This window comes from Rattus rattus, chromosome 2, assembly GCF_011064425.1.
Source record: "Rattus rattus isolate New Zealand chromosome 2, Rrattus_CSIRO_v1, whole genome shotgun sequence".
In the NCBI taxonomy this organism is placed as follows: domain Eukaryota; kingdom Metazoa; phylum Chordata; class Mammalia; order Rodentia; family Muridae; genus Rattus; species Rattus rattus.
Genome location: NC_046155.1, coordinates 179,937,192 through 179,958,741, shown reverse-complemented (window position 1 = coordinate 179,958,741; position 21,550 = coordinate 179,937,192). Strand labels below are relative to the sequence as shown.

Below are 21,550 nucleotides of genomic sequence, written 5' to 3'. Positions count from 1 at the left end.
GTTTTACAAAGGAAGGAAATTGGGTCATTGAGATGGCTCAGTGGGCAAAGGCACCTGCGGTCAAGCCTGCTGTCCTGCTTTCAACCCCCAGTCTCGGCTTGGTGGAAAGAGAACCAACTGAAAGCAGTCCTCTGTCCTCCACATACAAACTGTGGCACTCAAGACACCGCCTCCACACACTAAATCACAAGGAATAAATGTAGTAAAAAAAAAAAAAAAAGCCCAATATGGATAAACATGAAAATAAAACTGGGCATGGTAGTTCACACTTCAAATTCTGGCATTCTGGAGGTGGAGGCAAAGGATCATCCTTAAGTACACGGTGAGTTTGAGGCTAACCTGGGCTACAAGAAACTCTGTCTCAAAAGAGCTTAAAAGCATATATGAAGCAAATCCAACCAGAATGTAAAAAGCACCACGTTGGAAAGGAATGTCGTATTACAGGCTCTAGAAATAGAAAAGCAGCTTGTGTGCTTGGCACACTTACCAAGATGAGGCACAAAGGGGGCAGAGAGGTGGGACAGGGTTAAGTTTAACTGCTGTGGGGATAGAAGCTCAGTCTCTAAGTTGTAAAGTAGCTAGTAAATAGGAACTATTAGTAAATAGAAACTAAATGGTATTGTCCATCCATATATTTGGTAAGGACAATAGCAACTTCTGCTTCACATGTTTTCCTCTGTCTGCCAATGTCATCTTTTCTCGAAGTCCAGTGAGGAGGGGAGAGTCTGTTTGGTCCACTAGGTTGTAAGAGCCACCTATCATGTGAGCAGAAACTACATCTCATAACCTTCTTGGTGTGTGCGGGCATTGATTGGGGTGGGAGGTGGGGATAGGGCTGGAGACATGGCGAAGAGGTTAATAACGAAGCTATTTTAGACGACCTGGATTCAACTTCTAACATCCACATGGTGGCTCACAACCTTCTGTAATACAGTTCTAAGGGAATCCCACGCCGTCTTCTGGCCACCGTGGGTACTGCAAGCACGTGGTATAGCGATTCAGCAAAACAACCATACACATTACAATGAGCAAACCCAAAACCTTCTTGTCTTTTCTGAGGAAGGGAAACGGAGACTTTAATGTCCGAAAGGGATAGACAAGCACCGTTTGACAGGTAATATTTTCCTCCCTATTCACAAGAGGGGAAACTGAGGCTAGAGAGTGGGCGGTACGGGACGAGCAAACTAATACTCAGAGGTCTGTTTTCGCTGACCAGCCTTATCCTTCCTTTAACCTAGTACTGAAGAGGGAGGGCGAAACTGCAACTGTTGTCAAGGAGACGGATCTCCCACTGCTGATTTGAGGAGAACTCTGGCATAGCCTCTGCGACCTCCTCTACTGGCACTTAAAGGTCCCGGAGACCGGTCTCCCAAGTGTGCTGCCTTCACCGGTTTCCAGGACAACGAAACCAGCGATTCCTCCTGTCGGTCCCCGACACGTCTGCGTATTCCTGAGGTCCGCCTGAGGGACGTCTGGTGAGGGCCGGTAGAGGGAGGAAATACCATGTGAAATCTGGGAAATGTAGTCCAAAATCAGAAGCGCTCTGTTTGCGCCAGTATGAGCCAATAGGAAGCGGGTTTTCCTTCTTTACAATTTAAAAAATGTAGTTTTTCGGGATGGCAGAGATGACTAGCTCGGGACGCACGAACGTTACGAGAGTCATGTTAGTAGGGATAATGGAAAGCCGCTTTGTCGCGATACCTCTTGGGAGATGTAGTTTCCAGCTGGGAGAGGGGGGAGGTGTGGGTAGAATTAGCGATTCGGAGTGTAGGGGATGAGGGGACGTGGGGGCGGGGAGGTACGGGTGAATTTGGCGCAAAGCCTGCTGGGGCATGGAGTCCTGATGAGCTTTGTGCGCATGTGCGGGAAGGTGAGGGTGTTTGGGGGGCCTCGCCCAGGAGAGTGAGGTGAGCTAGAGGGAAAAGGAGGGACTGGGGAGTCCGGTGTACGGGGAACGGGCGGGACACGGGAAGGTGTACCCTGGTCTGGAGGAGGGAGAGGAAAGGAAGGATGGGCGGCTTGGGGGAGGGGGATGATCTGGAGGCTGAAGGGGGGGTTCTGGGGGCGGGCCGGGGAGCGGGCCGGGGAGCGGGAGGGACGCGAGCTGCAGACGCGGGAGAGTTGGAGGCCTGGAGAGGCTGGGCAGCGGGAGGGGGCTGGGATGTTCGAGATGGAGCCCTGGGATGGTTGGAAACTGAGAGTGGAGTGGAAGTTGGACCCCACTGAGAAATCCTGGGTCGCCGGGACCTCTAACCTCTTCGAAAAGGATTGCGGGAAGGGGTCCATTCAGGGGCACCATGCCATAGCAGCGTAGACGGGTGCAGGTGGCTTGTGCTGTGTGCTGTTCGCAAGTTCACATGCACTTGTGTCGAGTTGAGATTCTGAAGGATACGTATTTCTTTATTAAAAGCATACCCGCCTCATTAGCTTGTCGCGAGAGGCGAAATTCGTTAATGTGCAGAAGGGGCTTGGAGACAGATTTTAACAGGATAAGAGGGACTTAATCTCTTGGTTCTGATCTTCCTGGCTCAGCCTCTCACACGTGCTCAGATTACTAGCGTTGGCCTAGTTTTTTGTTTTGTTCAGGGTTTTTTTTTTCCTTTCTTTTTTTTCTTTCTTTTTTTTTTTTTTTTTTTTTTTTTCGGAGCTGGGGACTGAACCCAGGGCCTTGCGCTTGCTAGGCAAGCGCTCTATCACTGAGCTAAATCCCCAACCCCTGTTCAGATTTTTTTGTTGTTGATGTTTTGTAGCCCAGGCTGGCCTTAATCACACTCGCAGAGAGCCATGCCAAGCCTTAAACCCGAGAAAGTAATTGAATTTTAAAATAAAAAACCACAATACCCATCTTCATTCCATTCCTTCATTCCTATATGTTATTTTAACACCTGTTCCAATTTATAATTTAGTCTTGGGAGCTTGTTTCACAGTGGCTTTACGCAATGACTCACAAGGAGTTTGAGAGTAAACTTGTTAATAGTAAATGTAATAGTAATGTAATAGCGGTGCTGTTCTGGGCACTTTTTTTTTTAAGGATTTATTTTTATTTTACGTGCATCCGTATTTTGCCTGCATGTCTGTTGGTTGAATTCTCTGGTTCTGGAGTTTCAGTTGCAAGCTGCCATGTGGGTGCTGGGAATTGACCCCAGGTCCTCTGGAAAAGCATCCGCCAGTGCTTTTAACTGCTGAGTCATCTCTCCAACTGTGTTCTGGGGTACTTTTGTGGTCTTTATTTTACTCGACTCTCCATCCTTTATGGTTGCACCCATTTTTCAGCCAAGGAAGTGGAGATTAGTGTTTGAAAGGAGCAGTTGTTCGGACCAAGGACACATTGCTGGTAGGCAGCCGGAATTTGTTCCAATTCCGAAGCCCTTGTCCTCTGAGTAAATATTTGGTGAGTTGTATAGCTGAGGGCACAGAGTGCCCAGTGCAGATTCCTGGCCTTTTGAAGGATCATTGGTGGAGTTAGAATGAACATGAGGGTAGAGGTGCAGTGGAGAGAGGTAGAAGGGGACACAGATGCTGGGGAGATGGCTCTGTGGGCTAAAGTAGAAGCTGAGGAAGGTCAGTACGCAGGAAAAGGTTGAGCACAGGTGCACCTCAGTGTGTGTTCATTGGCTTCTCACCCCAGCTCAAACAGCAGGCTTCAGGTTCAGTAAGATACTTAAAAAAAGACGGTAAAGACACCCTAACCTCAGCATCCACAGGCAATAGGCCTGGAATGCGCTTGAGTACCCACTCCTCTCCAAAAGTCAACAGCTTGGAGAAGTGAAAAGGCAGAGAAACGGTCAGAGATAATTGAAGAGGGACACAGAACTCTCCTCCACCTATGGTAGTTTGGACCCTTGGGCAAGAAATCAACTGCCCACCCATTGGGGCCCAATAAGGAGGAAATAGTTCATTTTTGTAGCATTTAATTTAACTGGTTTGTCAGCCAAGAGTTACTCTGCATGGCCTGGAACTCAGGGTGTATAGCATAGAAAGACTAGTGACTAACTAGTATCAGGAACTAGTTACTAAGTAGTCGGTGTTAGCAACTAAGTCTTTAGCCAGTGCCCTAATTGACTTTGTAAGTTTTGCAGGCTCTGTGTAGGGAAGGAATAGCTGTTTATCTCACCAGCGGCTGCTTTTCCGGCAGCTGCTTTCAGGCGGCGCCCCCCACCCCCACCCCCAGCTACCACTTCAGCCTCAGCCCTGCAGTAAGTTAGAAGCAGCTAATAGTCCGTCCCGTCACCCATTTCCGGGCCAGTGCTGAGTTATTTTTGATCTGGCCCCTAAAGGCCAGTGCCTGAGCATGAGGTTTGGGAGGTTTCCCATCTAAACCTTCGACAGCAGGCATCTTTCTGAATTCTCTACATCCCTCACTTAATCTGCAAGGTCCAGTGGGAAGGGTGAGGCTTCTGAGGGATATGAAATGCATATCTCACTGTGACTTCCATTTTCTTACCTTATCCACAGGTGTGCCTTCTCTTAACATACGACTCTAGGCTGGCCACTTCAGGTCATAAAACTGAATTTTCTCTTTATTGCAGGAATTGGGTCTTGTCTCAAAGGAATGCCCCTTTCACTTGATCCAGACATGAGAGACATCTGCTGTGGACTTTGACAAGGGGTGGGGAGGAGTTACTGACTGCTCTGGCTATTTGTGATTAGAAACTAATGTATTGACAGGCTTGTGTCTCCCAGGGCTCCTGGGAGGAAAAGGGCTTTGGGGAGCCCCCCCCCCCCGTTCCCATTCCTCCTGCCTAGCATCTGCCCCACAGTTGGGATCAACCAGGGTTAGTTATTTGCTGCCCCTTTCTATCATCTAAGAAAGGATTTTGTTTTGGGAAATTGATATGTAGTTCATGGCAAGTTTTATCATCAGATATTAAAGCCACAGAACACAGAATAGTCTAATTCACATTAAAGATGATCATGCCAAGGGGCCGGCAACATGGCAGCTGTTAGGAGCACTTGTTGCCCTTGTAGATGACCAGAGTAGTACCTTTTCCTTTTCAAATATGTCATTTATTTTTTATTTCACCTGCATTGGTGATTTGCTAGAATGTGTATCTTCTTGAGGGTGTCAGAAACTCTGGAACTGGAGTTACACATAGGTCTGAGCCGCCATGTGGGTTCTGGGAATTGGACCAGGTTCTATGGCAGAACAACCAGTACTCTTAACAGCTGACCCATCTCTGCAGCCCTGATGACTACCGTTCTAATCCCACCACCATAAGCCCATATAGTGGCAAAAAACAGTCTATAACTGCAGTTTTAAAACAAGATAAGCGTGCTGAGAAAGGCTTGCTTTTCTTTTTTTAATTTTCATTGATTTTGTTGGGGGGGGGTGAAGCACGGCTGACATGAACATGCCATGGTGTGTGTGTGTGTGTGCGCGTGTGTGATATACACATTAATATGGGACAGAGGACAGCTTAAAGGAGTCAGTTTTTTTGCTGTTACAGTAGGGATCTTGGGACTCGAACTCAGGTCCTTAGGCATGAGGTAAGACCTTTACCCACTGCTATCCTGCTGGCTTCTGGCATGTTGTTGGTAGGAGTCCCTTCTTTACAGTGTCAGGTGTGTGGGCTCTGCCTTTTGGAGTGGTTTCAGCTCTACCATCAGCAGTAATCTGCAGCAGTGGTTTGTTTCCTTTAATTACTTCTTCACTGTGTCTCGTCCATGGATCCTCTCCAATTAACTTAGCTCTCAGCAACTTTATTAAGAATTAAGGGGTTGGGGATTTAGCCCAGGGGTAGAGCCCTTGCCAAGCAAGCGCAAGGCCCTGGGTTCGGTCCCCAGCCCCAAAAAAAAAAAAAAAAAAAAAAAAAAGAAAAAAAAAGAATTAAAAGCCAGGCAGCTGTGGCTCTGCCTTTAATCCCAGCCCTGGGGACGTGGAGGCAGGAAGACCTCTTAAGTTCAATGCCATCTGGTCTACAGATCAATGGGCTACAAACCCTGTCTCAACACCCTCCCCCCCAATTAAAATATAATTTAAATTATAATGTAAACATTTATTTATAATTATATATAAGTATACTTTAATTTTAGGGAAAGATGGCTCAGTGGTTAAGAGCACTGACTGCTCTTCCAGAGGTCCTGAGTTCAATTCCCAGCAACCACAGGGTGGCTCACAACCATCGTTAATGGGATCCGATGCCCTCTTTTACAGTGTCCTCACATAAAATAAATAAGTTAAAAAAATTTAATTTTAATATAAACATCTCCCCTGCTCCCCCAATCCCTTGTCTATTCATTCCTCCACACTGCCTCCCAAATTGGTGAGCTCTTTTTCTTTGGAAAAAAAGAAAATATACACACATGTAATGCATAAGGACAATATGCTCAGTCCACATGCTTGGGCGTGTGTGAACTCAGGGCTGGCTATTTGGTATTGAAAAGCCAATGAGGGGACTCATCCCTGAGAGAGGCTGATATCCTCATTCTCCCCTGACCCCAGTCATACCTGGCTGCATTTGTTTTGTCTAGGGCTGGGATTCCTTCTGAGTTAGATCTATTGATCATTGCTCGGGCCTGTTTAGGCAATGGTATTGCCGCGGTATCGTGGGCATAGGTTCCCTGTTATTTCTAGGAGATGTAGCCTCACACCAGACTTCCTGGTTTTTCAGGCTCTTGCAGTTTTTCTGCTTCTTCTTCAGTGTTCCCTGAACCTTGGGTGCAAGAGTTGTGTTACAAATGTCTTTGGGAGTTGAACTCCCCATAGCCCGTTGGTCTCTCTTATTAAGATAGTTGTGTTTTTGTCTTTGCTGCTCCAGCAAAGTGGAGGTGGTAAGTTTTCTGCTAAGATCCATGCCCTCGATAGCCCTGGGTAGTTCTGGTAGGTTTCTAGTACCAGAGGTAGGATGTAGCCTTTTAACAGACGGGAGCCCATGTAGCTGCAGCGTAAAGACTCCAGGAGAAATCAGAAGAGATAGAAGCTAAGCCAGAGCCATGCTGTAGAGAGTTCATGCACAATGTGGAGTAAACAAAACAGTAAACTAACTTTTAGCATCCCGATCCCAAGTAGCGGTGAAGATAAAGGTGACTGAGGTTATGTGGGGTGGAGTATCTTTCTGTGCGTTAGCAAGCTCAGAGTGCCACATCTGTAGGAGGTTCTTTGGTTTGACTTAACAAAAAACCAAGGGCTTCTAACCTTGGAGATAGTGTTACCATGGAAACCGTTCTCCTGTCTTAGTGTTCTTGACAGGACCTCGTGAGTCTTCAGGCTTTCTGAGGACTTGGTTCCAGGCCAGTATTTCTCATCCTTGGTGTAGCTGATGCACGATGCCTGGTGACTGGAGAATCCCAGAGTATTCAGTTGTGTCTCTTGCCTGCACCCTTCAGCCACAAGCAGATTGTTCACTCTACCTGACAATCACAATGTCTCCAGGACTGTCCAGATATCCCCTGAGAGTCAGGACACCTTCCAGGTTTAAAGCCATATCCTCATCCACCATCTGTCTTTAGGAGCTAGGAAGAGGGAGAAGGGCAGCGGGCTTGGGGGTTTTACGAGGGAAGCACACGCAGATAGGTACTGGAGCTCTTGGCAGTTGGCCACATTTGCCAGCTCTCAAACATAATTTGGTAGTCGCCACCGCAGAGCTTGTATCCCCTCCCAACCCCAAGTCCATCTTGTAACCCTAGCCCACAAAGTGTTGGCGGGAGGAAGTATAGGGTCATGGAGTAGAACCCTCACTCTTAGGATTAGTTTACTCTTAAAACAGAGAAGAGCTGACATGGTGATACATACCTGTGATCTTAGCATATGAGAGGTAGAAGCAGGTAGGTCAGAAGTTCAAGGTTAACCCAGGCCTCTTAGTGAGTGAAAGGCCAGACTGGGCCATTTGAGACTCAAAAAGAAAAGAAAAAGTCAGATACTGAGCGGAATCCTGCAGTAGTAATTCAAGTGTTCTTGCTGGGATGGAAGGGCATCCTGGGACCCGGAAGCCTGGGGACCACATGGAGAGGAAGCCTCCTGGGCAGAGACATTGCAGCTCCCCGAGGAGACATTCCCAGGTGAGCTGAGGGGCTCAGGAGCCTCAGTGCTTCTTCTCTTCTTAGTGATCAGGTAGTGAGTGAGTAGTACGGGCAGATAGTACCACATCTGAGTTCTTACCACAGGCCAGGCTCCACTGAGAGTTCTTCCTGTGTTCCCTTTAAAACCTTTCAAGAGGTCTTTAAAATTTGTGTGTGTCTGTTTCTGAGCATGTGTTACACGTTTGGGTCCCCAAAGAGGCCAGAAGACAGTCAGATTCCCCTAAATTGGAGTTACAGCCAGTTGTAAGTACCAGCCTGGGTCCTGGAACAGGTCCTGTGGAAGAGCAGCAAGTGCTCTTAACATCTCTTAAGCATCTCTCAAGAGGGCCCCCCCCATTTAAGAGTATTTTTGTTAGCATACATTAACTGTGTTAATAGTGGGGCCTGTGGCATCCTCTTGTCACTCTCCTGGTGCCCTTCCTCTACTCAGTTTGTCTCTCTTTAGTGTCTTCCTCCCCATCCCCCCAGCCCTCAGCCCTATGAGTTTAATTAGGTTCTTTACCTGAGTGTGGGTGAGGGGTTATTTACAGAAGTGTAGAGGAAGAAAATGTCAGGACCTTGTGAGGCCCTCCCCTGTAGCACCTGTAACTGTTAAGCCTCCTCCTGGTGGCTCAGGGTGTCTTGCCCCTCTGCCCTCTGAGAGAATGTTGATAGGCCCGGGTTTGAGGATGCTGCTGAAAATTCAGGAGTGCAAGTGGCAGGTGTTCTACAGCACTCCTCTCTCTGTCTCCTGCATTCTTTCTTCATCTCCAATTCATTCTACTCTGAGCCTAGGAGGGAGTGATACAGATGCCCCACTTAGGGCTGGCCATTCAGACGTCGCTTGTCCTTAGCACTTTATGGCTCATTGCAAAAAGGAAGCTTCTCTGACCAACGCTGACAGCAGCGCCAAGCAGTTTGACAGACACATCATGCCTGTACACAGCAGCACTAGCTTCCTCACGGGGGTGTAAGACATCTCCAGCCACAGGCCTCTGATTAGGTTTATAGTAATGGGTAGGGATTCCCTCCTGAGAGGTGGTCCTCAAAGCCAATCAGAAACAGTGGGTTACCCCTGAAACTGTCATGCCACTATTGCACCAATTATCTTATGGCCAATTGATAATGTGGTACCTTCTTGTGTTCTCTTAGTTTAATACCCACAGGGAAACTAGGAAGTAGGAGACTCCACCAGGCCAAGGTGGCACCAGGTGGAACAAGGCCAAGATTTAAGTCTGGCCTGCTATAAGAGAGGAAGGGTTTTTCGTTGTTTTTTTGCTTTTTCCCCTTACTTGAATTTTAATAAAATTTCTCTTTTCTATTTCTCTTATTGAAATAGATTTTTTCCATGCAGTATATTTTGATTATGGTTTCCCTCCTATAAATGTTGCAACTCAAGCTAAATATATCCTGGAAGTCAGGAGCCAAGGAATACCAGAATCAGACCGCATAGCAATCCCCACACAAGAGATTTATTGGGAGACACAGAAGATGGCTGAGGCTGCCTCTGCTCAGACGATCTAGAAACAACAAAGAGCTAAATAGGAAGCAGACATTATAGCGGGTTTTTTTGGGGGTGGGGTGGGGTGCAGAGCTTTCTAGGTTGGGGATTGATGGGATTTCAGGGTGGTCTGAGGGATTAGTCAGGTTTTAAAACCCCAAAGTGAGTTTGGACTTTTTACCCTACAACCTTCCCCAACTCCTCCCAGGTCCTCCCCAACTCCTCTCCCATCCAGTCCACACTCTGTCTCCTTAGAAAACAAACAAGGGGGCTGGAGAGATGACTCAGTGGTTAGAGCACTGACTGCTCTTCCAGAGGTCCTGAGTTCAATTCCCAGCAACCACATGGTGGCTCACAACCATCTGTAATGAGATCCGGTGACCTCTTCCGGTGTGTCTGAAGATGGTGTGTCTGAAGACAGCATCAATGTACTCACATACATAAAATAAATAAATAAATACATCTTGAAAAAGAAAACAAACAGGCACCTCAAGAACAGTAAAAAGATAAAACAAAAATAAATCAGGGCAAATACAAGACAAAGAACCAAAGAGAAAACACAAGAAACAGACACACAGGAATCTCATAAAAACATATGCAAAGGACCTGGAGGTTAAAATAAAAATGAATAAAATAAAAATAGATTTTAAAGACGTCCTGATTAAACATTATGAGACAGCCTCCAAAATCCCAGTGAGTCTGTTTTCTGTTGCTGGACGTGTGGCCTGCCCTTAAGATTGCCTTGTATACCCAGAGAGACTGTTGGAGAAAACTAATTTTTAATTTCCAAGTGGTTGTCATTTGGAGATAGCTTCCGGGTTAGAGATGGAGGCATGTGTCCACTCTCAGCTCTGGAACCCCATCTGGTGCAGACCCATGCAGGCCCCATGCATACCGCCACAGTCCTGTTCATGTCCTGTTGTGTATGGGAGGCAGTTTCCTTGGTGGCTTCCATCCCCCTCGTCTCCTACAGTCTTTTTGCCACCTCCTCTGCAAAATCCCTTGAGCCCTGAGGGGAGGGAGACTTTGATGGAGACTTTTCACCTTGCACATTGTCTGTTTGGGGTCTCTGTTTTTATTCTCGTCTGCAGGAGGAAGCTTCTATGATGGCTGAGCAAAGCACCGATCTGAAGGGGTGACAATGCCAGTAGTCATTGCTGAGTCCCGTCCCCCACGCCCCCCCGATTGTATATAAGTACACTGTAGCTGTCTTCAGACACACCAGAGGAGGGCATTAGATCCCATTACAGATGGTTGTGAGCTACCATGTGGTTGCTGGGAATTGAACTCAGGATCTCTGGAAGAGCAGTCAGTGCTCTTAACCACTCAGCTATCTCTCCAGCACAGCTGAGTTCTTTTAGCAGAACAGTGATATTTATTTGGTTTTCCCCTAGTTCTCTAGGATCTAGTCTCAGCTTCTTGGTCACCTAAGTGCATCAGGAATAGATTGCATCTCATGGAATAGACCTTAAATCTAGTCAGATTGTGGCAGGTTATTCCCACACTTTCGTGCCACTCTTGCAACCATGCATCTTGCAGCAAGTCACCAATGTAGATGGGTTTGTGGCTGGTGTTTACCTTTTCTCCTTTGGCACTGTGCAGATTATCTCCCAGTCCCATGAACACCTGTCCCAGGGGTGAAGGCTCTCGTTAGGCACCAGCTCAACTTCTCTGTCTTTGTTCAATGAATTGTGCAGGTGTGAATCTTAAGCAGTAGTGCTTAAGACTGTCAGTTTGTGGAGAGCAACCAAAAACCTTGGCAATAGCCTAGATTGTTTGGGGATTCCCATGGGGCCCCTTTGGCCAACAACTTGATTAGATGTAAGCCATTCCTGGTACTGGAAGCTTCATTTGGTGAGGAGAGATATCCAGTTGAGGCTCTGCTCCCGTTATTTGGTGATTTCATTTAGATCACACACATACATGTACATACATACATGCATAAAATATGTACATTAAAAAGCCTCTACTTTATTAGATTTCCATGTGACCCCTAGGAGAGTTAATTTTTTTCTTAAGCACTGATCACAGGAACCTTTGCCAATGGCCTGTCTTCTCTCTTTGGTCAGAGGCAAGAAGGTGTGCTTTCATTTTGCAGAATAGGAAGTCAAAGCCCAAAAGCTTTGGCTGAGGCATAGGCGAGCCAGTCAGTAATGGCTAATATCCATTTAGCTTCAGGCGAGTTCCCTCGCCCACATAGGAGGCCATTGTCTGAACTGCTGAGCTGGACTCTCCCATTGCTGACTGTTCCTCCCTACAGGTGCTGGTAACTCAACCTAGGTGGCCCCATGGAGGCCCCGGCGCCCCAGCCAGTGAAGCAGGAGAATCTGTCGGTTGAGGCCCTGACGCTCGACTCCCCGTGGCACCGCTTCCGCCACTTCCACCTGGGCGATGCAGCTGGGCCACGTGAGGCCCTGGGGCTGCTCCGGGCCCTGTGCCGGGACTGGCTCCAACCGGAAGTGCACACGAAGGAGCAGATGCTGGAGCTTCTGGTGCTGGAGCAGTTCCTGAGCGCCCTCCCTGCAGACACCCAGGCGTGGGTGTGCAGCCGCCGGCCCCAGAGTGGAGAGGAGGCCGTGGCGCTGCTGGAGGAGCTCTGGGTGAGCAGCAGGCCATGGTGGTTGTGGTGTGGGAGGGGCTTTGCTGGACTATGCTTCTCAGCTTGTGACTGCACATCACACATAGGCAAAAACACCCTGAAAATGAAGGTGTGTGGTCCATAGCTGGTACTGGGTTGACAGTTGCTCTTCCAAAGGTGCAAAGGTTCCTTTCCAGTGTCGTCTGTGCATCAGCAGTCTCCAGTTCCTCCCTCAAGTAATAAATAGTTGGCTGGAAGGTCTAGCTGAAGTCTGCTTTGCCTGAGGTTCTCATTAATGTAGAGAAAACCAGCTAAAGGAAGTCTCAGGAGATAGCACAAGTTGTCCTTTACTGATGATGGTGAGGACAGGGCCAACTGGTCTTAGCTACAAAGTGGGGAGCAACAAGCAGGGAGCCCTCAGCCCAGTGTGGCAGTGTATACTTGTAAAAGAGGCTGAGGCAGAAGGGTCATGGAGAGATCAAGACCATCCTGTAGCTAGGCAAGAACTTTCTCTTTAAAAAGAAACAAACCCTAAAATGGAACACAGAAGCAGGGACCTAAGACCTTGCTATGCAGAGTTTTTACTAGGCCTCAAGCTTGGCAACATGGCGGATTACCATGTGCCTAGCTGGTGGTAATCGTGCATGGTTCGAACTCCCACCTCAGACCAGTTATATGCTTTTTTTTGTCTGAGGCCTCCTCTGTCTTTGGCAGAGGCCTCCTCTTCCCAGATGTCACATTTGAAGGCTCATATATGACTTCCCAGAAGCCAGGACAATTAATTTTTTTCTTATGATATTGTGTGGTGTTAGTGGGTGAGGGTCATGCATACACCACTTTGGATGTGTGGAAGTCAGAAAGCAACTGCAGGAGTTGTTCTCTCCTTCCGCCATGTGGGATTCAGGGCCTCAGGCTTGGCAACAAGCCTGAACCTGCTAAGCCATCTCCATGGCCCACCTCTGTTTCTTTGTAGCCGAGGATGATAAAAGTAGTAGCTTTTAATGTATATATCTAGCAGATTTTTTTTAAAGTCCCTTTGAAAATATATATGGTGATATAAACCTATAATCTCATTATTGGAAATTAAGTTAGGAGGACTTTGAACTTGAGGCCAGCCTCGTCTACAGGGTAAGCCATGTCTGAAAATAAGAAAAATCTATTTTAATGGCTAGGTGCTAGGGTCCTCATGATTCAGAGAATCTCCAGGTATGGAGGTCATTGAGCTCTCTGGGTTTAATGACTGTTTACCTCCTTGGGCCTTTGGGGTTTGGAGGGTATAGGGAAATGCCTTCTAGAGATGGTCCTGATGCTTGTATTACCTGTCATTGCTATGCTAAAATACCCTGCCGAAAGCAACTTAAGGAAGAAAGTTTCTTTGGGCTTACAATTCCAGGGTACATTAAGAACTAGAGGCAGCTAAAGAACTCAGAGAACACTGCTCTCCAACTCCTCAGTTTTCAAGAAATGGTTTCTTTGTGTAACCCTGGATGTCCTGGAACTCACTCTGTAGACCAAGCTGGCCTCAAACTCAGAGATCTGCCTGCTTCTGCCTATCAAGTGCTGGGATTAAAGGTGTGCACTCCCACACCTGGTTCTCCGCTTGTAGGTAGATTCAGTCAAAGAAACTGCCATGCAATGTCCATAGTTAGGGTGAGTCTTCCCCCACAGAAGTACAGGCTCTTTCCTGATGCTGGTCCCGCTGAGGTGCCAGCATAAACTGTTACAGTCTCTGGTGATGTGCGTGCTCCAAGCTGCATTGTAGACTCAGCCCTACTCAGGAGCCTTGTCCTGTTTGTTTCATGTGTCCCTGGTTGGAATAGTCCCTGGCATTAGTGAGGGCTACATAAACACTTGTTTTGGCAAATGACGAACACTGCCCTGCCTTGAAGTTTCACGCAAGAAGGCCAAGGTGTCTTTTGTTGCTCACTTCTCTTGAGACAGAATGTGACCTTCATAAGATAGATGACTTGCTGTGGTAATCCAGCCTCTGGTCTTAGGATACAAGTAGCCACGGGACTGTTTGAGACCCTGGAAGCAGGATGTCTGCCACCCTAAGAAACCTAAAGAAATGTTGGTGGCTGGACCAGGGAAGTGGGGAGAGTTAGCTCTGGCCTGTGCCTGTGGTTACTACCACAGGAAATGTCAAACCAGTCTGTCTCAAAATGAGGGAAGTCCTAGAGCTCCAGAGGCAGCTGGGAACATGGAAGCTTAGCACAAAATACTGAGTGTATATGATGTGTGATAAGAGGAAAAGAGAAGTAATCCAAGGCATGCTCCTTAGAGCTCGCAGCCTTTGAAAGGCATCAGAGTAGTACCGTGAGCCTTCTGTAGCAAGGTGCCTGGGAACAGAAGGAGAAACAGCAGATACAGGTACGAGAGGCAACAACTGAAGCAGTCTGGGTAGTGAGCAGACGATAGAGCTGCTGAAGCAGGAGCAGCTTTTTGGGAGGTGAAATTCAAATTGCCAATGAAGTCTCATAAAGATGCAGCAAATCGGGGCTGGAGAGATGGCTCAGTGGTTAAGAGCACCGACTGCTCTTCCAGAGGTCCCGAGTTCAACTCCCAGCAACCACATGGTGGCTCACAACCATCTGTCAAAGGATCCGATGCCCTCTTCTGGTGTGTCTGAGGACAGCTACAGTGTAGTCACATACATTAAATCAATCAACCAAAAAAACAAAAATAAAAACAAATCTGAACCCTGAAAACCTGAGGGCAGAAGGATCAGAACAGCGACCGAAGACTTTACACAAAAAGGCACCCAGTCCTGGCAGTTTTATGGGTTGAAGTGCTGCCAAATCTCCCAGGAATGGGTCATTCGTAAACATTTTACAGTGCTGAGGTTGTGAAGGAGGGCAGCTCCCAGCCCATCTTGCTCGGTTGCCAGCCCTCTGCCACCTGTACCTACCGTCCAACCAAGCCAATTCAAGGACAGCCTGAAAAGGCAAGCCAAGCCTGTCTCCAGGAAAGTAGACCCAAGAATCTCAAGTAGACTATTGTCTGCCCAAGTCCAGCCAAGGATTTATAAACTGATGTGGTGTAGCCAGTGGGCATTACAAAGATGTGAAGAATGTTCTATCAGGAAGTTTACCAATGAAGTGCAACTCTGGACAGAACCTATCATTCAAGGCTGAGGCCAGCCGAGTGATGGGACAGGACTCAGTAAAGGTCAGCATCAGTACACAAGCAAGCAGGGTAGGGCTTGGTGGTACACGCGTGGAATAGCAGCACTTGGCGGGGTTCAGAAGATGGCTCTCAGCTGCCTGAGTAATGAGCTGATCTAGTCCACCAGCATCCAGTGACCACTCCGGCTGTTCATCCTTCTCCCACAGCACAGCAGCAGCCTACGGAATCCACCAGCTGGGACTGCTTATGGGTTTTGATGAGCAGGTAGAATTCTATGCGTGGCTAGTCGCCCGTGCCTTTGCTGTGTGATGTAGGTCGCCCTCCCGCCATGTAAGACTAGATGAGGAGAGGGGCCGTGTGTGGCTCTTGGATCTCTCATTTCCCAGCACCAGAGGAATTGCGAGCATCACTTCTTGGGAGTATGAGCTTAGGAATCTACCATGTGGCCTGGTTCTTAACTTCATCATTTTCAGAGTTAAAGTTTGCTTAAAGTTTACATTTTACACAGACACTAGCAGATCAAGTAAGATTCAAAACAAATGAATGTATTACCTGTTGCTTTATAACAAATGTCCCCAAAGCCATGAAGTTGTTGTGGTCCAAAGGGCGGGGGTGACTGGGAGAAGTGGATCTGTCTTGGGGCCTCTTAAGAGGCCAGAGGGCTGTCACCACTTGAAGGCTGACCTGAGGCTGGAACCCCGTTTCCAAAGGACTTGCTTGTATTGGTTGACAGGAGACTGAGTTTGAGCAGCCTCCAGCATGGCAGCCAGCTTCCCTTGGGACATGCAGCAAGGCAGGTCAGTGAGTAAAGGTTCTTGTCTCCAAGCCTGATGAAGAACTTCATGTGGTGGAAGGAGAGAGCCAACTATCAAAAGTCATTCTCTCAACATTTATATGTGCAGCTTGATGGGCCCATCCCTGTCACACACACACACACACACACACACACACACACACACACACACTCTCTCTCTCTCTCTCACACACACACACACACACACACTCTCACACACTCTCACATACACACACACTCACACACACACACTCTCTCTCTCACTCTCTCTCTCTCTCTCTCTCTCTCTCTCTCTCTCACACACACACACACACACACACACACACACTAAGGGTGGGGAGAAGGCTCTTCAGTTAAAAGCTCTTGCTGTTCCTACAGAGGACTGGAGTTTGGTTTCCAATACCCATGTCAGGTGACTCATAACTTCCTGTAACTTCAGCTCCAGAGGATTGCATGCCCTGTTGTGGCCTCCACATAAATGTATGCCTAGGCACCAACCCCCAAATCCACAGAAATGAATCTTTAAAAAAAGAAAACAGGCAGTAGTGTCACACCTTTAATCCCAACCCTTGGGAGGCAGAGGGTGGCTGATCCTCAAAGCCAGCCAGGACCACAGAATTCCAAGACAACCAGGGCTACACAGAGAAATCACGCCTTAGAAAACAAAACAAACAAAAACAACAACAGGTAATAGTGTTTCAGGACTGTGTGGAGGGTGGGAGGGGGGCAAATGCAGGCTGTGATTTCTCAATTTGGCACATGCTGTCTCATTTCAGGGCCCAGCAACCTCCCCAGATCGGTCGACAGCAATGAGGGCACCTCGGGATATGACAGAAGGCCCGGGGGGCAGTGTTGGAAAGGAAGAAAGTGGGGTAATTCCCTTAGGTGAGCGACCAGCCCCCTTTCCCACGTCATTCTTGATGAAGAAAGAAGTCCTCGTCTCCCAGGCTAAGTCAGGGACTGACCTGGCAATCTTAACTCAGTGAATGCTGTAGGGACAGCTCACACATGCCCTCACCCTTAGGGATCCAGCTCATGGAAGGTGGGCTCAGATCTCATGCTTACTGTCTGCCCGGTGCTGCTCTCCAGCCCGAGGAAACTCTAGCATACCTAAAGCGATATGATCTTTGGAGCTAAGGTCTCCTTGTGCAGCCCAGGCTGATACAGTCCCCAGCCTCCTGAGTGCTGAGATTTGAAGCATGCAGCCTACCTGGGGCCTCTGCACCCAACATGCTCTTCCTGTCTCAGGTGCTATGGTGGCCTTCTGTATTATGTACCCAGCACAAAGCTGGTCATGGATTCTGTTCCATCACGTTAGGCGACTCCTTAAATCTCTAGACGGTGGGGAAGATGCCAGGTATCTAGGAAGAAACCAAATAGCAGCTGAGAATAGGGCAGCAATGGGAGACAAGTGGGCATTTCAGACCGCAAAGAATGCCAAGTTCATGAAGTAGAACTACCAGAACCAAGGTTATGGTCATTCCTAGGGCTCCACAGAGCAGATGGGAAACCTAGACAGAGGGGCCATATGGTTCATCTGTCTCCCAGTTTCCCTGCCTCCGTCTATTAGTTTGTTCCGTTCAGACACCCTCAGCGTCTTTTAGTGCAGTCAGCCCACCCATCACGTTCCCCTGTAATGTTCTCTCTCCCCAACACCTAATTTCTCCATCACCTTTGTTCTTAGATCAATATGTACCCTCACCCATGTGTCCATCGGTTCACTCCCCCAGTACTCCTCCTGCCCTACACGTTGGTATTTATTAGGCTGTATGAAGCTCCTTGCTAGGAAGCACAGAGATGGGAAACCTGCCCTCTAGGCCGCCTCCCTGCCCCAAATTGCGCTGCCCACTAACTCAGCCTCAGCCCTGACTACGGTGTACCTTTTCCCGCAGGAACCGGGGCCTCCTCCGAGACAGAGGTGCCCTCAACGGGGAACAGCGCGGCCATGCGTCCGTACAAGCAGGAGCCAGGCAGCCCCCCACCAGCCCCGTTGGCACCTGTCCTCCCAGCATTCCTGGCGGCCCCAGGCACCGTGTCGTGCCCGGAGTGTGGCAAGTCTCCCCTGAAGCCAGCGCATCTGCTGCGCCACAGGCAAAGCCACTCCGGCGAGAAGCCGCACGCGTGCCCTGAGTGCGGCAAGGCATTCCGGCGCAAGGAGCACCTGCGGCGCCACCGCGGCACGCACCCTGGCAGCCCGGGGCCTGCATTGCGCCCCCTGCCCGCGCGCGAGAAGCCGCATGCGTGCTGCGAGTGTGGCAAGACCTTCTACTGGCGTGAGCACCTGGTGCGCCACCGCAAAACACACTCTGGCGCGCGGCCCTTCGCCTGCTGGGAGTGTGGCAAGGGCTTCGGGAGGCGTGAGCATGTGCTCCGTCACCAGCGCATCCATGGCCGGGCGGCCGCGGTAGCGCAAGGGACTTCAGCACCGGGTCCAGAGGGTGGCGGTGCCTTTCCACCTTGGGCTCTGGGGTAGCTGTGATTCCAAACACCTGCTACAGGGCCTCATCCCCTTAGGATCTTCCCAACCCCATTGCTTCTTCCCTTTCAGGTCTCACCCATATTCACTCCTTCCTCCCTTCTGGAGTTCTCAGCTTTCACCCACCCCTGCGAAATACCCTCTGTCCCTCCCTCATTCCATCCCCTTTTCATGGAGGAAAGACTTGCCCCAGGACACCCTTCACGTGGGAAAGGGGGCTCAGGGAAGGAGTAGAGCCCCCGCTCCTCCCACCTCCCAAGGAAGGTGATCTTGAACCCTAGGACAGAGTCAGGGCCAATGGAGAGAGGAGACCCAGACCGGATCTGGTTCTTTCCACAGCCCAAAGGAATGAAGTGGGGAGAGGTGCCCGAGAAAGCTTGTCACAGATGGCAGGTCACCAGCATCTGAGAGAGTAATAAAGTGACTGACTCAGTGTGTACAGGAGTGCGCGACTCTCCGGTGTTGTGGGAACTGAGCATCTGAGACACAGGGGACTTGGGGGCTCCACCTCATACATTGCAGGAAGAAAGACTAGACTTGGAAAGGCTGGCACCAGATACACTCCCATCCTGGTTGTCCTAGTTGTATAGCTTCAGGTAGATGGAACCCCTCCCCCTCTTTTTGGGGCAATAGTTCCTGTTTCATATGTTGTGGTGCTTGTAATGTTGCCTACCACCATTGCTGAGTTAATAAGTTAGTGATTTGAGGCCACTCCTAGATATCTAAGTGCCAGCCAGCAGGTCTGGAAAACATTTTACGGAGAAGACTCCATTCTGGACTTGAGAAGGCAAGGGTTGCCCCTTGACATGAGTTCTTCACAGTGACTTCTTCAGGAAGCATTTCTTTGGGTACGTAGTCTGCTCCAATCTGCTGTGGAGCAGGCTCTTTGGTTAGCACAGTCCTTGGACTGGCCCTGCTGGGGTCTCTGACCTCCTGCTCTGAGCCCCTGGGCTCTGCTTCCTCACCAGAACTCTATATTCTTGCCACACAAAGTGGAAGCGGGTAGAGGGGCCCCAGTGCTCTATTTTTTGTTTTAAGATAGAAACTTGCTGAATCAATCCAAGCTGACCTTGCGCTCATTGTGTAATCAAAGGTGACCACAAGTTTCTGATTCTTCTGCCTCCATCTCTCCAGTTTGAGGCTCATAAGTGTGCACTATGTCTGGGACCTTAAAAGGGATGTGCCACCATGCCCAAGTTTTATTCTGGTTTTGTTTTGTGGGGGTTTTATTTTCGAGACAGGGACGTTATGTAGCCCCAACTGTCTTGAAGCTTGCCATAGAACAGGCTGCCCACAAACTCATAGAGATCTACCTACCTCTGCCTCCTGAGTGCTGGGATTGAAAGTGTGAGCCACCATACCTGGTCCTTATTCTTAATGTACACATGAGACCTTCCTAGAGTACATACCCCAAGAAATGGTCAAGCTAGATAGAACTATGCTTTTAGAAAAAGAATAGTAAACGTGTGAATAAGTGGCAGAATGGGTTTTCCAGAATTTTACAGCTACTCTGTTTCAGAGACTCACAAAGGTGTAGATGCAGATACCACCAGCCACCTTTGACAAAGCTCCCAAGCCCCAATGTCCTCCCTAACATGACTAATGAACCCTAGTTTTGAAAACCGCACCGAGACATGCATCCATGCAAAATGTACACGCGGCTTAGGGTCCACGTCCATGCATTGTCTTTCATGGCAGCAGTTGGTGTGGAGATGTCAGTCTTTCTGTGCAGTGGGACAGACTAGGGAAATCACATCAGCTGCAGGCTTTCAAGTAACTGGGAGGGGCATGGAGCAATGGGAAGGTGGGGGTGTCATGCAGACAGGAAGCACTGTGAAAACGCTTTGCTTGGCTGAGACAAATCAGTGGGTAAGAGCACTTGTTCTGTAAACACAGGACCCGAAGTCAATTCATCAGCATCTATAACATTGCACTGGCAGAAAAGCAGAACCATTGCTAGTGAAATAGAGTGAAATACTCTCATACCCGCTGGATTTTGACACAGAGGATAACAATACGCACTGGAGAAAAGACAGCATCTTAAACAGAGGGTGTTGGTCACACTGGATAGCTACATGTAGAATGAACATAGATCCATATCCATCACCCTGCATAAAATTCACCTCCAGGTGGGCCAAGGACATCAACCTAAGACCAGATAGATACCTTGAATCTGATAGAAGATAGGGAATAGGCTTGAACTCACTGCCCCAGGAAAGGACTTTCTGAACAGAGTACTGACAGCACAGGCGCTAAGACCAACAATTAATAGTGGGACCTCCTGAAGCTGAAAAGTTCTGCACAGCAAAATGACAGAGTGAGAAAAGAAATCTTGGCCAGCTAGCTACCTATCTAGCAGAGAGTCTGCACCCAGAATATATAAAGAACTAAAGAAACCAAGCATCATGAAAACAAGCCAATTTTAAAATCGAGGCATGGCAACATATGGAGTTCTCTGAAGGTTAAGCACAAATGGCTTAGAGGCATTTTTAAAATGTTCAGCATCTTTACCCATCAGTGAAAATGCAAGTTAAAATAACTTTGAGATTCTTTTACCCTAGTCATAATGGCTATGATTTAAGGAGAGAGAGAGAGAGAGAGAGAGAGAGGGAGAGAGAGAGTGTGAGAGAGAGAGAGAGAGAGAGTGCTAGCTGGGCAGTGGTGATGGACACCTTTAACCCCAGTACTCAGGAGGCAGGGGCAGAAGGACCTCTGTGAGCTCAAGGCCTGCATGGACTACAGAGTGAGTTTCAGGACAGCCAGGGCTACACAGAGAAACCCTATCTGGAAAAAACCCAAATAAATAAGTAGATGACCAGTGCTGGCATTGGTGTTGAATAGTGAACATGTACTCATTACAGACTAGTGCAACCACTATGGAAGTCAGTGTGGAGGCTTCTGAAACCAACAGACCAACAAAAACCGAAAACAGCTGCAACACTCGTGGGCACATATTTAAAAAACCACACTATCTTACTATAGAGACGCTTGCTTCGCTCACATTCATTGCTGTTCTGTTTATAGCCAGAGGTGTAAACTGCCTAGATGTCTATGGTGGTCTGTATATGCTTGTACCAT

The 21,550-nt window shown here is 48.4% G+C and overlaps 1 protein-coding gene across 4 annotated transcripts; it reads left to right on the top strand.

The window, feature by feature from the left end:
- Positions 1-983: 983 nt before the first annotated feature.
- On the top strand, positions 984-19,674 carry Znf444 (zinc finger protein 444). 4 transcript variants are annotated; one of them, XM_032894596.1, is made up of 5 exons: positions 984-1,114; positions 1,239-1,455; positions 11,760-12,099; positions 16,773-16,881; positions 17,889-19,674. In XM_032894596.1, the coding sequence occupies exons 3-5, from the start codon at positions 11,788-11,790 to the stop codon at positions 18,467-18,469; spliced, it is 1,002 nt and encodes a 333-aa protein (XP_032750487.1). In that variant the 5' UTR covers positions 984-1,114; positions 1,239-1,455; positions 11,760-11,787; the 3' UTR covers positions 18,470-19,674. The 4 variants fall into 4 exon arrangements, with proteins under 4 accessions (XP_032750487.1, XP_032750488.1, XP_032750486.1 ...); XM_032894597.1 differs by having other exon boundaries at positions 1,239-1,475; XM_032894595.1 differs by lacking the exons at positions 984-1,114; positions 1,239-1,455 and adding an exon at positions 1,796-1,907.
- The last annotated feature ends 1,876 nt before the right edge of the window (positions 19,675-21,550 follow it).